Below are 19,028 nucleotides of genomic sequence, written 5' to 3'. Positions count from 1 at the left end.
AGAGGTCTGGGTTTGGGTCTGACTTTTCCATAGTTCCTCATCCCTATAATGATGAATCATACCTGGTAAGACCCCACCTCATAACATCATCATAAGAGTCAAAACAAGCATAAAATTATTTTGATGAGTGATGGTACTATGCAGATGATGGGTACCATTTCTTACTCATTTTTCTCTCTGTCTTTGTATTTCTCTTTCTTTCTCTACCTCTGTTTTTACTGGTAAAATATGAGTGTCCATTTTATTATCACAATGTAGTTGTTCTAGTGCTTTATATGCATCACTTAGTCTAAGAGGAAGTGATATTTGGCTGATAAAATCATGACTGGTTATAGCTATGTGGAATTATGTGAGCATTGACGTTGAAAGAGTGACAGACAGTGTTCTCCCCTCCATTCTACTAAGTCAGCTCCCCACTCATGTTTCAATTTTCAGTTGAAATGCCACTTTCTCAGGGAAATCTTTTCTGACTCCCCAGACTTGACCATATCTCTTTACTGAGATCTGCCTTTTCCATAAGATAACTGTACACTCCAAGAGGGCTGAACCACACCCATCTCCTCATCACTCCTCCTAAGACAATGTGTGACCATTAGTCAAATAAGTGATTGGATTTTTAGGACTGACTGCAGCAGTCCTTAAGTGGCTTCTTAATTACTTTTTAACTCTTTGCCTTCAATAACTTTCAGATTCCAGAAGCTAAACATCCCCTGTCTTCAATCGGAAATAAGCCACACAATTGAGCGTATTCTTCATTATTATGTGGCTGAACTTGAAGCTACAAAGAAGGCAAGTGTCATGTTTTTAAATAGAATAGTACTTTAGTACAAAAATAAAAGCGTTCTGAAAGTATTTGCCATCACTATCATGGGCCAAGCTTTTCAGAGTGATCCATCATTGTTGAGTACCTTCAATGCTCCCTCCTTTATGTGGGAAGGTGCTGACAGTGGATGTCACTTTGAATGACAGTGTGTACGTATATGTATATACATGCATATGTATGACAGTGTGTAGGACAGTGTTTATATATATGTATGACAGGTTGTATAATAGCGTATGCCAGCTACATGTGGGTCCCTTTGCTCTTAAGAATTGTCTTTTGTAACAGCATTCACATGTGTATGGAAAAACCTGTTGAAGTTAATGTATTTGTGTGTAGAAATACAAGCACTGGAGAATATTATGGTAGATGTAATGTAGAGCGCATAATACTACAAGTGCCCTCTTTTGCATATCTCCCTAACATTTGGCATAAAAGGCAAAAAAAATATGTAATAAGAAATATGAGGGTTAAGACAGAATTAAAGCTCATACACTGTAAACAGCATAGTTTCTGAAGCTTAGGGGATCATCTCCGAGGTGCATTTACATATTTATTGACTACTTCCTGTGCATATATAAGCAAGTGAATAATGGTAAAATGTTAATATAAATATAGCTGTGTATTTTTTGTTGTATCATTGTACTGACTTTCAAGCATTAATACCAGCTCTTCAATTACAGCTTTATCATTCTCAAAAAGATGACCCCCCTCTTGCTCGCAACATGCCCCCTATAGCAGGAAAAATACTGTGGGTGAGGCAGCTGTATCGCCGGATAAGTGAGCCCATCAACTATTTCTTTGTAAGTCAATAGTTAAATTCACAGGGTATGGATTATGGTGGTTTTTAATGCAAGAAATACATTTTATGCTGTAATATTTGTATCCAAAGCAGTAGTTAGAGCTCATTCTTTTATCAGGCAAAGAACATTTAGTTTATAAATATGCTTGAAAGACACTAAGCCAATTTTTTTCCTTTTGGGTAGATAACCCTATTTAATTACATTTATCTCTAAGGGAATGAATCTTTTAACTTCATGAATAACATAAGGTATTTTATAAAGGCTTTAAAAACTAATTGTTCTAATATAGGGCACTTTATAAAGACTTAAAAAAAATTTTGTTGAAACTAAAGGCCTAGTGCTGAAGCTTACATCTGTGAATGCAATAAGTCCTCACTTAATAGCATCAGTAGGTTTCTGGAAACTGCCACTTGAAATGAAATGATGTAAAGGGAGACCAGGTCCTCATGTTGTTACATTCAACTTTTCTTATCAACAGTATAAGGACATATGTTGAATAAAACAACATTATTCAGGGACCTGCTGTGCTAGTGAAGGTAAAGATACAATCAAAGACACTCTACATGTTATATTCCTGTGTGTGGGATGGAGATGTAGGGCAAGGAATACCACAGTCCCCTGATTCTCCATGTCTCTGGTTATCTGATTTCTGAAAAACACCAGGATGCTCTTAAGCCCTCTTGGCATTCTGGAATTACCAGCTTATCTTTTCTTTGTTTCTTTGTTTTGTTTGATTTCTTAGAGACAGAAGGGCAAAGCAGCATTGGTTTGCTTGTTGTTGTGCATGCCTAAATATAGAACAAAACAATCCTAGTCTTGCAAGTAATTTTTTTTTTATTTAATCATTATTAAATATTAAGCTCCCACTGTTTCTGTTTGACTGCTGTTTTTTGACTGTTCTCAATATCAAAAAAAATAAATAGAAACTCTGGTTTTAGATAAGAGGCTGGGGTGGGGATTTGATTATTGAATGACTCCAGTGACAAAGCAGAGATTGTGCTGGTTTTGACATAGGTGAACCAAAATTATAGCCTCCAGTTTGTACATAAAAAAAAAAATTGGTATTTGTTCTTTGGAATGTAGGAATTTGCCCTAATAGTCACAGTTCAAGAAAAATCACTCTGTGTGTATTGTCCAGAAAAGTGGGGGAGGGAATACAGAATTGGATGTAGTCTCTCAAAGCCTGGGCCTGGCTATGGGGGTAGAGATATTTCTCATTCTCTTTTTAAATCTTTCCTTTCTTGGGCCTCCCTGGTGGTGCAGGGGTTAAGTCTCAGAGCTATCACTGCAGCACATCAGGAATTCAATCCCAGGCCAGGGAGCTACCCATATGACGCAGGAGCTAACACCCCTGTCTCGCCCACTGCTCCCCTCAGCAGTGTATTTCAGTAGATCTGCCTGTTCTGCTCCCCACTCTGTCTCTGGTGAATCCTCTTACCGTCCACACCTCTGGCCTAGATCCCAGTTCTTGTATGCATAAATAAATAAAATAAACCTTTAAAAATATCCTTTCTTTCCTTATCCGATTTTCCCTTTCTACTGATAACATTTCCCTATTTCCGTGTCTACATGGCCTTACATGGCCTTCCTCATCTCTTTTACTCTGAGGCAAAATCTAAGGTTATAGTATGTGATGTCATTTTATACATGAACAACATTATGATATGGAGCCAGTGCTCAACAGTCTTTTAAAAATAAATCTTTCTTTTTCTCTTAACACAGAAAAACTCAGATATTTTATCAAGTGCAGAAGGTAAAGCAGTCATTCGTCAGTATAACAAAATTTCCTATGTTCTTGTGGAGTTTGAAGTGGTCTATCACACGGCCTGGGTCAAAGAGATCTCACAGTTACAGTATGGTATGTATGAGACCATGCTGCAGAGGGGTGTTAGGAGATTTGGAATGAGTTTATGAGCAATTTTTTATATCCCCTCAATACAATCTTATGATGGTTAAACTTCACTTTGGGAATGGTACAATTATTTGTTTCTTTACATTTGTGACTGGTTTTATAAATAAAAAATTATCATGACTTTCAAGTTGATATACTTAGATTATCACTGCCCCCTGAAAAATGGTGGTTTCTTTCAAGGTATGAAATCTTTTAGTTTGATATGATCCCATTTGCATAGTTTTGCTTTGTTCCCTTGCTATTGGCTTTGAGTCCTCAAATATGTTTCTGAGATTGATGTCCAGAAGTGCATCACTTATGTTTTCTATGTATTTTATGGTTTCAGGTCTTATGTCCAAATCTTTAGTCCAATTTGAATTAATTTTTGTGTAAAGAGTTAAATAATGATCTGCTTTTTCATTTTATTTGAAATGTATTTTATGTGACTGTCTAAGGTTCCTAACATCATTTGTTGAAGAGGACTTCCCAAAAGAGGATTTTTAACACTATGGAGCATGTGCTATTTGATTCTGCAATACTTTACTCTTTCTACTTTTTGCCTTGTCCTGTTGCTTTTTGCTTTTATCTGAACATTAAAAAAAAAAACTTCAACAGTCACCTGGTGCATAAAGCTTGTCCTTATTCTTCTTGACAGAAAATAATGTCTTCCTCCTCTCAAGTTCTCCACACACTTTATATGCAGTTTCTTCTTGACATTTATGCCTTATGAATCTGTCTTATCTCCCTACACATTTCAAGGATACTCTCTATGTCTGTTTCCTCTTTGCGCCCTTTAAATGACAGACATAGTTAACGCAAAGTGCTAATTATGTGTCTAAGCACTTTACATATATAACTTCCTTTAATCCTCATGGCAACCCTACTAGAAACCATTCTTGTCCTCATTTTATAAATGAAGAAGCAAAGACACTGAAATGTTAAGTCACCTGCCCGAGATCACACAGCCAGAGAGTGGCAGATCCTGGATGCAACAGAGACATATGAACACAGTTTAGTGGGATGAATGGTCCTGGAAGGCTTTTGTCATGTTGATGTGATAACATTTAATTCTATAGGAACTTGGAAAAATATAGGGGCCAGGTATTGGCATGTTTAGTTGATTTATCTATATAGATGCTCTGATAGTGATTCATGTGGAATGAAACATTTGCTCAGTTGTGGAGCAACTTCCTGGCTGTCATTCTTGGTGTCTTGCTGACCTTTATGATCTTTGGTGCAAGCTCAGTACATCCTTAACAAAGACAGATTTAATTACATGAATATTCAGAGGAAATTTTGGAATTTACATGTGAGGACAAATGATTTCTAAGCCAATTTTCAAAAGATTCCAAATGAATTGGGTAAAATTTTTAGTTCAAATCCTCATGAAACCAGTATCATTAAGAACCTATCAAGGGCCTCCCTGGTGACACAGCGGGTTGAGTGCAGCGCTGTGGGGCTGTCCTCAGCCTCTGCAGTGTGAATTCAATCCTGGCCAGCCAGGGAGATACCTACATGGCTTGGCAGACCTCTCCTGTCTGTCCCACTGCTCTCCTCAGCAGTGTATTTCAGTCCGTCTGCCTGTTCTGTTCTCTTCTCTGTCTCTGGTGAATCTTCTCACCCTCCCGCGCCTCTGGCCTGTACCCCAGCTCTTGTATAAATAAAATAAATCTTTAAAAAAAAAGAACCTATCTGGACTAATTTTGTCTGATGAGTAAAAGCCAACTAACTTAAAAGGGATATGTAGCCTATTTTATTTTACTAGAAATTTGATGCCACTACATTCTGGTAAGTAACATGAAGCTTGGGAGATACATGTGATGTTCTCATGTTGTAGTGTTTCTTAGTAATAAGATGTAATTCAAGCTTGCACATTCTAGTCTAAAAGTGTGCTATTATTTTGCCTCTAGAAGTAGTTCATGTTAGGATAGCAAATAATCTGAGACTATACTGCAAAAACTAGTTGAGATTATATGAAGTCATAATAAAAAGCATATCTGAAAATGCTTACTTATGTGAATAATATCCAGGTAGTAGTTCAGAAGTAGTACCAAAAAATCTCTACGTTCTAGGAATTTAGAATGTTAGTGGGTTTAATAAATATTTCTTACTGATATTGAATGTAGTTACCAGAAACTCAAAACAGAGATTTAATTCAGATAAACCTCCTTAAAGAAGCCAACTGGTTAGGTGTGGAAAAGGATTTGAAACTGGTGAGGTGTATCAGATTCATAGTTGTGCACATCTCCCAGTTCTCTGTCAGGGGTCAATTCACAATCTGTAAAAACAAACCAACATTGTATTACAGCTCTCTTTCACCCTTTCAGAGTCATTTTGGTCCATTTTTATCTCTCTGGATCTGATGTTTGGCCTCTGCACACTCCATTTATCTCAATTTTGAGCTCTGACCATATATATCAGACTATCCCTTGGCACATGGGGCATCTGAAGCTATTGCTCTGCTCTTAAAGAGTCAGTAATCCGGTGAGGAAAGACATAGAAATATAGCTGGGAACAGAAACAATCCAGAATAAGTAATATCTACATTCTTTATTCATAGCTTTACAAGCCACACTTTTTGTGCGCCATCCAGAAACCGGGAAGTTGCTGGTTAATTTTGATCCCAAAATTTTGGAAGTTGTTCGAGAAACTAAGTGCATGATAAAAATGAAGTTAGAGGTTCCAGAACAAGCAAAGAGAATGCTAAAATTGGAAAGTAAATTGAAAGGAGACAAATTATATTTGCAGGTAAGATCAATTATATTTTCTAATTAATTTTAAGTAGGGTTTTTTTTTGTAAAAAAAAAAAAGCATTTCTCTTCAGTTTTGCTGATGTGACATGGAGGAGAAATTTGTTACTATGTTGATTCTTTTTCTTTCAGATTTGTTGATACATAACAGAGAAATATAATTGTACATTGTGATGATTTGATGTTTGTATACACTGTGAAACTATTTCTCCTATTCAATTAGTTAACACATTTATCACACACACAATGTATGCATGTATATACTCACATACATTTTTTTGGTGAGAAGATTTGAATTCTGCTCTCTTCAGATTTCAATTACATGATACAGTGTTATTACCTACAAACAACTATGTTATATATTCTATCCTCAGAACTCATTCAGCTTATAGCTGAAGGTTTTGTACCCTTTTACCAACCTCTCCCTATTTCCTCTACTACCAACCCCTGGTGATCATTTTTCTATTCTATGTTTTTATAAATTTGGCTTTTTTCAGTTTCCACGTACAAATGATACCATACACTGAATCCTTCTATGTCTGACTTATTTCACTTAGTATAATGCTTTTGCTATCCATTCATGTTTTTGCAAATGGCAGAATTCCTTTCTTTCATGGCTGAATAATATTCCATATACAGTTATAGATAGATATGGGTATATAACGATATAGATGTAGATAAAGATATATAGACACATATCTGTCTGTCTGTATACCTCTGCTTCTATCTGTCTCTATCTACACATACTTAGGTTACTTCCATATCTTGCTATTGTGAATAAGTAAGCATGGAAATGCAGATATCTCTTTGAGATCCTATTTTCATTTCTTTTCATGTATTAGTTCAGTATCCTGACATGGCATAGCTTGATCATATGGTAATCCTATTTTTAATTTTTTGAGGAACCACCATACTGTTTTCTAGTGTGGTTACACCAATTTATATTCCCACCAACAGTGCAAAAGAGTCCCCTTTTCTCCTCATCCTTGCCAACACTTGTTATTTCTTGCCTTTTTTATAATAGCCATTCTAACAGGCATGAGATGATATCATTGTAGTTTTGAGTCGCGTTTTTTTTCTGAACTATTTTCATGCATATTTAACTGCACAGTTGTGATCACACATACACACACACACACACCCCATATATATATTCTGCATGTTGTTTTAACATTATAACATATGTATCTTCTCCATGCCATTAAATATTTTCAGAAGGCTGTGTAATGTATAATGGTTGTAAAATAATAGAACATGCAGATTTACACTAATTCTCTAGTCTTTCAGTAGTGTGTTATTCAGTCTTGATGTATTAAAGATTTTCCTTGTTTTCTTTTGATAGTTGATCAAAAGATTTTGATAGATTTCGAGCTTGATACTTTATGGTCTGAGAAGATACTAGGTATGATTTCAATCTTCATAAACTTGTTGATATTTGTTTTGTGTCCTAGAATGTAGTCTATTCTGGAGAATAGACTACACTTGAGAAAAATATATATTCTGCTTTTTAGCTGTGCAGTACCCTGTAAATGTCTATGAGGGCAATGAGGTCTAGTTTTCTATTTAAGGCTATCGTGTATCCCTGTTTGTTTTCTGTCTAGTTGATATGTCCATTGATAAGAATGGGCTGTTGAAATCTCCTACTGTATATGTGTTTTTTCCCAATGTTTGCTTTCAGTGTGGATAGTTGTTGCCTAATGTATTTTACTGCTCCTTCATTTGGTGCATATACGTTGATGAGTTTTATGTCTTCTTGATGTATCTTTTCCTTAATCATTATATAGTGTCCCTCCCTGTCTCTCTCATTACCTTTTAAAATTGGAATTCTGTTTTCTCTGTTATAATTTTGCTGTCTTTTCTTTTTATGAGTCCCATTTGCTTGTAGGATTGTTTTCTAGCTCTTTACTTTGAGCCTATGTTTGTCTTTAGAGTTTAAGTGTGCCTGCTGGAGACAGCAGAAGGTTGTATTCTGTTTTGTCATCCAGCTAGAAACTCTGTGTCTTTTAATTGGTGAGGTCAGTCCATTTACATTTAGCATGATTAATCAATAAGATATATGATAGTCTGTTATTTAGTTATTTGTGCATATTTCTCTCTTGGTTTAGATGTGTAATCTCCTTTCAATATTTTTGGAGATGTGACTTAGTGTTTGTGAACTCCTTGATGTTCTATATATCTGAAAAGGACTGTATTCCTCTCATATCTGAAGGAAAATCTTGCAGGATAGAGCATTCTTGGCAGGTAGTTTTAATCGTTAGTATTTGGAACACATCATTCCACTCTATTCTCTCTGATAGTGTTTCTTCAGAGAAGGCTGTTAGCCTGATCTGGGTACCTTTATAGGTTATCTGCTTCTTCCCCCTTGCAAGCTTCTATTTTCTTTCTTTGTCCTGAACTCTTAGAAGTTTCACTACTGTATGTCTTGGTGTTACACTCACTTTATTTAGGTACGCCAGAATTCTTTTAGCTTTCTTGATTTGTACATTTATTCCTTTCTCTATTTTAAGGAAGTTTTCCCCAATTATTTCTTATTTTTTAAAGATTTATTTATTTATGCATACAAGAGCTGGGGTACAGGCCAGAGGTATGTGTGTGTGTAGGGGTGTGTGTGAGAGGACTCACCAGAGAGAGAGTGGGGAACAGAACAGGCAGATTGACCAAAGATTAAGTACATTTCTGATCCTTTCTCTCTCCCCAATGGGTCAATGGGACTCTGATAGTCCCATTATTTTTATGTTGTTTTTCCTCATGGAATTGGATAATTCTTGGAGTGCTTCTTCTTCTTCTTCCTCTTTCTCTTCCTTCTCTTCCTCCTGTTCCTCTTCCTCTTAATTTCTCTCCTCTATCTGGGTTCTTTGTACATTCACATCTTCAATTACATTGACTAATTCTTCTTCTTGATCTATTCTACTTCTGTGACTTTCTCCTGAGCTTTTTATTTCCTGTATTTCTCTTTTTATAGATCCTGAAATTTCATTTATATCTTATTTAGAGATTTATTTTCTATATTCAGTTAATTGATTTTTTTCCCTAAGGATATTCATTTTGTTTTTCTGCATTTTCTTCCATGTCTTTGAATTTCTTTATCATTGTAATTTATTTAAACTCTCTATCTGATAGGGAGAATGTAGCTTCCTTGTCTTTGAGGTTGAATTTTGGAGATTTGTTCTCTCTGTGTGTTTTACTGTGTCCTTGAGGGTTCACATTGCTGTTTGCTGGGGTTTTCCCTTTCCCCATTATTAGCTTTGGAACCCAGCTGCTATCTGTGGGGCTTCCTCTGGGCATGGCTCCCCAACCACCCTGGTCAGGGGTTTCACTCTCTGGGTGAGCAACTTGCAAGATCTCACAGGAGGTCTCAAGGTCTCTGGCCACTCTGGCACCTTTCCCAGTGTAGTCTGGGGTCTTACTGGTCTGGGCAAGTACTGGCAGTGTCTTGTGGGAGATCAGGAGGCATCTGGTCACTCTGGCACCTTCCCTGGCTTGAGTCTTGGGTCTCATTGGTTTGGGTGGGTGCTTGCAGGGTCTTATGGGATGTTGTGAGATCTCTGGCCACTCTGGTACCTTCCCTGGTGCATGTCTGTGGTCTCCTCAGTCTGGTGGGGTCTCAAGGGAGGTTGCAAGGCCTCTGTCAGTCTCACCATAATAAATTTTGGTCATTTTCATTACCTCCAAGAGAAACCCCATTTTCCTCTAGCTCTCCCCACAACTTCCCTTGGCAAACACTAACATACTTTCTATCTCTGTGGATTTGTTTATTCTGTACATTTCATACAAATTGAGCCACATAATATATGGTCTTTGGTGACTGGCTTCTCTGACTAGCACAATCTTTCCAGAGTTCATTCATACTGAGTCATGTATCAATACTTCATATCTTTTTATGGTCAAACAACATTCTCTTTTGTAAGTACACCACATTTTAGCTATCCATTTGTCAGGTGATGCACATTAGGTTTGCTTCTACTTTTTGGCTATTATGAATAATGCTTCTGTGAAGTTTTGTATACAGACTTCCTTGTGGACATATTTTCATTCTTTTGGGTATATACCAAGGAGTAAAATTGCTGGGTTTCAGCAATTGGTAACTCTGTGTTTAACCTATTGAAGAACTAGCACACTAATTTTCAAAGAGGGTGTATTATTTTATATCCCCACAGTAGTGTATGAGGGTTGCAATTCCGTCACATCCTTGCCAACATTTGCTATTATCTTTTTCATTTAATGTCATTTGGATGTGAGGTGGTATTTCATTGTGATTCTGATTTGCATTTCCCTCATGGCTAATAATGTATAGCACATTTTCATGGTATATTGATCATTTGAAGGTTGTTGAAGTTATGTCTGTTCATATCGTTTGCCCATTTTCACTGGGTTATTTGTCTTTTTATTATTAAAATGTAAAGAGTTCTTTTTTCCTCAAATACCCAAATGATTCACTAATAATGTAGATTACAATAGTAACCCTAGTATCTATGTGTCAGTTTTACTAAAGTGTCAGATTTTTTTTTAGACACACAAATGATTTACTAACACTGTAAAACAAATTATATTAGTAACCTTAGCATCTCTTGAGCAGTTTTAGTTTTTGTTTGTCTTCAGGTATTTAAAAAATTTCTTCTTTGGTTACCTCATTAACCCAATACTCATTCAATTGTATGTTGGTTAGTCTGCACATATTAGAGGTTTTTCCTGCTTTCTTTTTGTGCTTAATTTATAATTTGATACCATTGTGATAAGAGAAGATACTTGATATGATTTCAATCGTCATGAATTTATTAACATTTGTTTTATACATTATAGATGCAAATCCCTTATCAGATATATGACTTGCAAATACTTTTCTCTTGTTTTGTGGGTTGTCTTTTCATTTTCCTGATAGTATCCTTTGAAGCACAAATATCTTTAATTTTGAGAAATCCAATTTAGCTCCTTTTTCTTTTTGTCCCTTGTGCTTTTAAGCACTTCACTTGCTTAACCCAAGGTCCCAAAGATTTATGTGTATGCTTTCTTCCAAGAGTTTAATAGTTTAAGCCTTTGCCAAAACAGGATTTAATTAGTATTTAAAAAAAAAAACCCTCAGAGGAATATTATTATTGTGGAAACTTTTGCTTTAGCATCAAAAGCCCTAGGCTTTTGTACTGCCTAGTTATGACTTTAGAGGGTTGAGTGTCAAGGTACTATTATAAATTCAGGTTGCTATCTCATATTGCACTTAAAGGATTTTAGTTAGTATTAAATGATATTGTGAAAGTCAAGTTTTTTGTGAACTGTCGAGAATACATAAAAGTTAAACTACAAATAACAGAAAAGGAAGAAAGGAATTAAGAACTTGGAAACTATTAAGTTAACATTGGAACATTTTAATATTATTAATTTGGGGAGGAATTAACTTGTATCCACTTCTTCCATCACAGTGTGCAATACGTTTCCAAATTATAAAAAAATGTACCACTATAGTTCATCTCCTAAAAATGATTTAAAAGAGAAAAGAAATGCTTATTAATTCTGACTCTGTAAATTTATTTGGATTCAAGTGTACAAGTGTGGCATCAGTGATGTGTGTTTTAATATGTCAGAAGGAACAAAAAGGGCAAGAATGTATAATGACCAGAATCACAAAAATATAATTATCCTAACTATTGAAAATAACATAAATAGAGAAAGGTAAATAATAAGTATGGAAAATGAGAGTATAGAAAGATCCATTGAATTGTTGCTTAACGGGGATGCTCAGGTAATTGATAGGTGAGAGAAAAACACAGTAAATTAGTATAAATCTGAATGATCAGCCTCTATCTTGTCAGGACTATGAAGAAAGAGGGATAATGAAGCCTTCCTCACATAAGTTAAAATGAGACTGTTGCTTTAAAATTAATTAAAGTAAAATATGCCATTTGAACTTTTTACAGGGTCTTCTGCAGTATTATGATGAGTTGTGTCAGGAAGTGCCTTCTGTGTTTGTCAATCTGATGACCCCTAAAATGAAGAAGGTTAGTAATGCTGAAAGTTTATGTTGATTTTCCTGTAACTTAAAATTAGATTCTGGTTCTATAGATTATGGATTTTTGAAAATCTATTCTTACCTAGATCCTCTGTCTTCCTAGTTCAATGTTATGGCTCTATTTGTTCTACGGAATTATTTCTTGTCTAAGTTCTGCTGCCTTTGAAAAACAACTAAATCTAAATAATGAGTACTTTCTAAGAATCCATGATTGTTTCATAGACAGCCAAAGATGATTAAAAAGACAAAGTCACCTTTATTAGGTTTCATGGAGGAGAAGCATAGTTAGAGAGCAATAACTTGCAGTATTTCCAGGAAATAAAGGAAATCCTTTTTTATATAAACAGATGCTTCTTTTATTGGTGGAAGCAGTTCTATTTTCACTTTTTCCTAGGTGGAATCCGTGCTGAGGCAGGGACTCACAATATTAACATGGTCATCTTTAACACTAGAAAGCTTCTTTCAAGAAGTTGACTCAGTTTTGGATATGTTCAATCAACTTTTAAAGAAGGTATGTTACATAAAAAATTTAAAACTACGTACATCAATACTTAGGCTATAGGAATATTTGATCATTTATAAAAACTTTTTTATAAAAACTTTTTAAAGGATGGGAGGTTTAACTAAAAGAACATCCATTAAATTAAAAAAAAAAGTTTTTTGTTTCTTTATATTTAGGCTTGCCTTCTTTTTGTCCCTTATTTTTTATATGCTTAAAGGATGATCAAATTCCACAACCTAAATTTCACTAAACTTCACTACCTAAAAGGGAATGATTGTAGACTGTGAAAGATGGCAGAGTGGGGTGCTTAAATATTGATATTGATGCATATAAAGTTAACAAGATAAGGCAATGCCATCTACCTAGGGACAGTCCACTGATTTCTGCCATGTTTGCACTATAGAATGTGCATATCTTTTTACATGTGCTTCTCTTGTCTATGGTGGCAACATGGTATAATAGACACTATTCAGAGACTTGGGAGTCAGGTAAACCTGGGTTTGATTCTCTGTCTTTAACTAGCTGTGTGCTCCTCCCTAGGTTACTTTCCTTCACTGAGTCTTGGTTCCTTTAGTTGTAAAACTGAAATTAGTAATGACTCATGCTGAAGTGAGGATTGAAGGAGATAAATCTTTGATGTTATAGCACATATTGCTCCTCAATAAAACTAGTTCCTTCTCAAGCTTTCTTTGCAGACATACTCCTAAAATTTCCACCAAATATACATGCAGCAAGCTTCCAAATTTAGTCTTCTAAATTAATTTATAGCTCAAGTACACATTTGGACAAAAGAAGAGTTTTCTTCCATATATTTCCTTCTTGTTGGTAGATCAATGACTTGTGTGAGATGCACATTGATACAGTCCTAAAGGAGATAGCCAAAACCGTGTTAATTTCCCTGCCTGAGCATGGTGCAACCGTAGTAGAAGATATGTTGACTCTCAATGAGGTAGGCATTTATTTATTGCATCTTAATCATAGAAATACTGGCTTATAAATCTAAAATGTTAATTTATGATCTAAAGAAATATGTGTCAGTAGTATTTAGATGACCTAACTTTTTTCTTGGACATCCTCAGTTCCAAAATCTTGTAAGTCTTCAGCAGCTCAGGCTCATGACCCAACCGTAGACATTATCTTACTAGTGTCCTCACCTTTGTCCTTGGGGTTCTCAGTAGTTCACCACTCTTCTTTCTTTGTTATGTTCCCAGGGCAATAGCATCTATCCCTATACCCCTTACTTTCAAATACCCCTTACTTTCCTTTTAAGTAACCAGAAACAGAGGTGGCATCTGAACTCCTTTCCCCACTCATTTCCTAAATCCAGGCAGTCTTAAGGCTTAGTCAGGCTTTGCCTCTTACTCACATTTTATTTCTATTGTGTCTTCTTTTCCATACCTACCACCCCTTTCTAAGGCCAGGCCTCTGAGGGTCACCTTGGGCGCTAACCCATTTCTCTGTCTCCATGTTTGTCCCCAGTACCACTCCACAGCTTCAGTTCTTCAATGACAGTAGCACCTGATCCCTACCAGATAAAAACCTAACCTCTTTAGTATCATATTATGTTGAAATTTTAAAAATACCCATTTATCCCCAATTGGCTTGAAAGCACAAAGACATGAACTCTGTCTAAAGCATTTTTGAGGCCTGGCAGATTACAACTTCTCCTGAAAGCACTCATTTTATGTCTTTAAATGAATTCTTTCTTTTTTTTAAGGTTTATTTATTTATGCATACAAGAACTGGGGTACAGGCCAGAGATGTGGGGGGTGAGAAGATTCACCAGAGACAGAGTGGGGAGCAGAACAGGCGGATCTACTGAAATACACTGCTGCTGAAACGAATTCTTTCTTGCCTGCCTTCTGCTAATACCACTCTGTGGGTTTGGATCACCTTGCTAATGTGCTTTACAAGACACCTAAGGATGGTGCCATCACAAGGCCTAATTTGGCCCATCGGTAATGGGTGCCTTTGACCTCTTTGTATGGAAATGCAGCTTCTTCTTCCCAGGATACCTCTTCTTGTTTTGGGGGGCCAAGGTAGCTGGCCAGTCTCTTGCCTCAGGACTACTTAGCCTTGGGTCAGCCCCTTCATCATCCAATTCTAGAGGACATAGGTCAAGGTCTCTGAGTGGTTCTTCTAAAGTTCCTTACACTCATCTCTACCAATCTCCGCCAAATGAGCAAGCTTCTCATCTATAATCTCTAGTTGGGCAATGGGCTGAGGATTGCATCAACTGCTACTATTTAAGAACTACTGTCTTCTTAATATATTGGATCTTAAAATCATTTGTTCTCAGTGTTGGGCCCTTGACTGTAACAGAGACAACACTAAATGAGCCATTTTAGCATTCTGTTTTTGGTGCGTGAAAGTTTTAAATGATTTTATCTTTCTGGCCATTTGTTTCTTTTATCATTAATAAGTTTTTGTTCTTAAAGTCTCTTTTGTTTGATATTAATATTGTCACATAGTTTTTTAGGTTATTATTTTATGTATATATTCTTTTTTATTCCAATATTTTTAAGCTTTCTGGGTTCTCTAATGTTACCATTTTCTCTTGTAAAGAACATTAAACTGGTGTTTAATTTTAATTTACTCTGAAAAAAAATTTTTTAAACTGGTAATTTTAGTCTGTTTATGTTTATTCTAACTCTCAACATAGTTGGATATACTTTTGCTTTCTAACTTCTGGGTTTTTGTTTTCTACTTACCTTATTGAGTTATCTATTTCTAGAAATTTGTTTTTAGTCTTTTCCAACTATGTGTGTATGTGTATAAAATGTTTTTCCGTTCTTGTGTTTTTTATTCTATTTTTTATGTAGACATCTAATTATAGTTTACCCTTTCCTTGAAAGTTTAGCCATTGATTTGCCTGAAGATGGGTAGGGAAGGTCTCAGCTCTAGTCTCCTACCCTTGTGAGGGACCCAAGACTTTATTTGGTATTTTGGTTATGGAAAAATAAGAAAGTCCCTACAGAAGTTGGGGCTTCCACTTACTTTTCATTTTAGGCCCATGTCCTTTTGTAAAAACCAAGATATATTGTGTAGACAGTAATGTGCTCAAGTCATAAGTGCACCAGTTGAGTGAATGTTTATATATGTACACCTGTAACCATCTCCAAGATAATGATAGGAAACACTTCCCACAACACAGATAATTGCCCCAGGCAATAACTGCCATCCCCTCCAGACTGCTTACCATTTTGGCTTCTATCTCTAGATTGTTGCCTGTTTTTGAAGTTCATATACATGGAATCTTGCAGCACATGTTCTTTATATCTGACTTATTTTCTCACTGTTATGTCTGTGAGATTCGTCCCTGTAGTTATGTTAAGCAAGAGTTCCTTCATTTTTATTATGGTACTGTATCCTGTGGCATGAAGTTATTATAGTTTGTTTATCCATTCTACTATTGGGCATTTGGATCACTTATACCTTTTTTTTTATTACTTTTTAAATTTTATATATTTTTTTATGTCATTTTTCATTTTTGCACAATGTATGCATTTCATCTTGGTGATAGTCCCCATATAATTCCCACCCCCCCTTGTTTTGTTTTTTTTTTTTAGGCATTGTCTAATCTTTTTTTTTTTAAAGATTTGTTTATTTATTTATACAAGCACTGGATACAGTCAGAAGTGTGGGAGGGTGAGAGAATTCACCAGAGCCAGAATTCACCAGAGAATTCACCACAGAACAGAACAGGCAGACTGACAAAATACACTGCTGAGGGGAGCAGTGGGCAAGGCAGGAGAGATGTGTGCGCCATGTGGGACCCTCGCTGGTGGCTGGGGATCGAACCGGCGCTGCGGAGGCTGCGGACAGCTTTGCAACCCAGCACTCAACTGCTGTGCCACCAGGGGAAGCCCTCCCCCTTGTTTTGATACTACTCCTTCCTCCTCTCACCCCCCATAGTGTGTCTCTGGTTTATAGTTGCTTGTTGATTTTGATTTTTACTTTATTATAATTGGTCTTTTTCCTGCTCCCTTATTTAGGTTTTCTAAATTTCTGCTATGAGTGTACAGTGAGCATTCTTATATATGTTTCTCTGTGGACCTAAGCATTCCTTTTGGTGGGTTTATACTGAGAAGCAAAATTTCTGAATTATAGGTTGTCATCTTAGAGTTGATCTCTTTGAATAAGGTTCCGAACAGACTCACATATTGAATTTGACTGCTGTGTCTCTCACATTTCATTTTATCATCCTTCCCTCACAAGGATTCCAGTTTCTCCATGTGCTTACTAATACTTGTTACTTTTTATTTTTAAATAAAAGAATTCTTAATAGCTATCCTAATGGGTATGAAGTGATATCTCATTGTGGTTCTGATTTACATTTTATTAGTTACTTCTGATGTGCTTCTTTTCATATACTTTTTGGTCATTTGTATATTTTCTTTGGAGAAATGTCTATTCAAGTCCTTTGCATAGACAAAATTCCTTTGCCAGCTTTCTTCTTTTAATGATTTTTATTTTAAAGAAATGGTATCATTTGTCTTATAGACTTTTCCATGTTTTTTTTTTCCCATCTAGACTTTGCTGATCATGTTTGAATAGTGTAATTTAATTTGTTAATATATCCCTCAATCCCCTGAATTTCCTGTAAATTTTAATTAGATCTGAAGATCTAAATCTTGATTCAGGTCAGGTTTAATTTATTTTCTTTTTCTGGCAGAATAGTCCAGAATAGTCCACAGCTATTTTCTATTGCATCACATCAGGAGGCACATAATATCAGGTTGTTTCCCTTTTAGTAATATTAAGATCGATCCATGGGCTCAGATATAACCAGCTTTATCAGCCACAAACCCTTCACCTCAAGGTTTTAGCAGCCTGTGATTGATTATTTTTGCCTAGAACCATTCTTTTTTGGAGGTTGCAAAGTGTTGATTTTCTAATTATAGCTTTTATGGATGAAATACCTCTATAGGGAAGACATTACCCTCATTAACTGTTTGGTTACTCAGAAAGTGTTTGCCAGAAAAGTTGGACTCAATGCTTCAATTTTCCTTCATATACCAGTTTTAAATTGTTTAAATAATCTTATGAATACATAGACTGAAAAATTCAGTCCATTGTAGTCATTATTCTTTTTGATGTTTGAATTTTCCCATCTTTGACTAGTGGAATTCTTTAGGCTAGCTTCTATGTTTTTGATATGATTCTACACTTGGTCTTAGCCAAAAGACTGAGAGACATATTGATATGATTCTGGTAGTCTTTGAAAACTTCCTTGCTTTCTGGAATTGTAGGACATCTTAAAAACTCATCTTGTGCATTTCCTGCCCTAGATATGCACCTCCTATTTCTCTAATCAGTCCTTGGTCCTTTGCATGTTACCAGTGAAAAATGGCATTTGGAGATTCACGGTTTGAGTTCTAGGAAAAGCTCTCATTTTTAATTTTTAGCTGTTTTATGGTATCATTCTGCACCTCTAAGTAATATACTTAGAGTACTATTTCTTGATTTGGCCAATTTATACATATTTCTTCCTACTTTCGTAGTGGACATTTAGCTCTTTGACCCTGTTCTCTATTACTCCTCCCTTGTCATCTCAATGTAGTTGTAATTATTTTACTTCAGCATTAACTCTAAATAATAATATATGATTATGCCTATGTAAATATTGGGCAATGCAGAACCATCTATTGTATTTGTAATCTATCTTTCTTCATACAACTTTTTATCTTTCCTAGGGTTTCTAATTGTCTTTCTTTTTTCACATTTACTTTCACACAAACTATTATATCAGAGCTTCATTTCCTTCCCCCACCAAGAGACCTTTCAGAACCCTCTTTTTCAACCTGGATTGATTACTTACAGGTCAGTGGAGAAATTGATCACCTGAGATTTTCCTTGTCTCCTCTACTTCTTTGATTATTTTATTCCAGGATGGAGAGCCCCTTTAACACTGTGTGGTGTCTTCTTAGCAATGAAAATTGTCTTAAGAAGTTTGTTTCCTACCCTAGAGAGGGAGGGAGGATAATTTCCTGCCTGTCATTTTCTTCTTGCTCATTCTAATTTTGACTATATGCATTTCCTATCAGGTTTTACTTATACGTGAGCAGAATATAAATGAACAAAGAAGTAGGAAAATTCCAATATCAGTTTCCTTGTTTTTTTGCATCTCTTATTGGTATATATACCTATAATTGTTTTGACACTACTGACTGTTCAGTGAGGTAAAATTCACTTACCTTGAATGTAGGAAAAAAGACTTTTTATATGCATAGAAAGAGATTATACAAATAAGGCAAACTG

At 35.7% G+C, this 19,028-nt stretch overlaps 1 protein-coding gene across 1 annotated transcript in view; it reads left to right on the top strand.

Annotated features, from left to right (window-relative positions):
• Positions 1-19,028, top strand: part of DNAH8 (dynein axonemal heavy chain 8) — a gene marked incomplete at its 3' end in the record, with an annotated part of 299,195 nt that overhangs the window by 39,235 nt on the left and 240,932 nt on the right. Inside the window, exons 11-17 of the mRNA XM_084228672.1 lie at positions 690-789; positions 1,504-1,623; positions 3,346-3,481; positions 6,075-6,262; positions 12,174-12,254; positions 12,660-12,776; positions 13,597-13,716. Coding sequence (XP_084084798.1) covers positions 690-789; positions 1,504-1,623; positions 3,346-3,481; positions 6,075-6,262; positions 12,174-12,254; positions 12,660-12,776; positions 13,597-13,716 — 862 coding nt within the window. The remainder of the gene's footprint in view (positions 1-689; positions 790-1,503; positions 1,624-3,345; positions 3,482-6,074; positions 6,263-12,173; positions 12,255-12,659; positions 12,777-13,596; positions 13,717-19,028) is intronic.

This window comes from Talpa europaea (genome assembly GCF_964194135.1).
Source record: "Talpa europaea genome assembly, chromosome: 2".
NCBI lineage: Eukaryota > Metazoa > Chordata > Mammalia > Eulipotyphla > Talpidae > Talpa > Talpa europaea.
The sequence above is the reverse complement of the archived record's forward strand: the minus strand, read 5'-3'. Positions and strand labels throughout refer to the sequence as shown.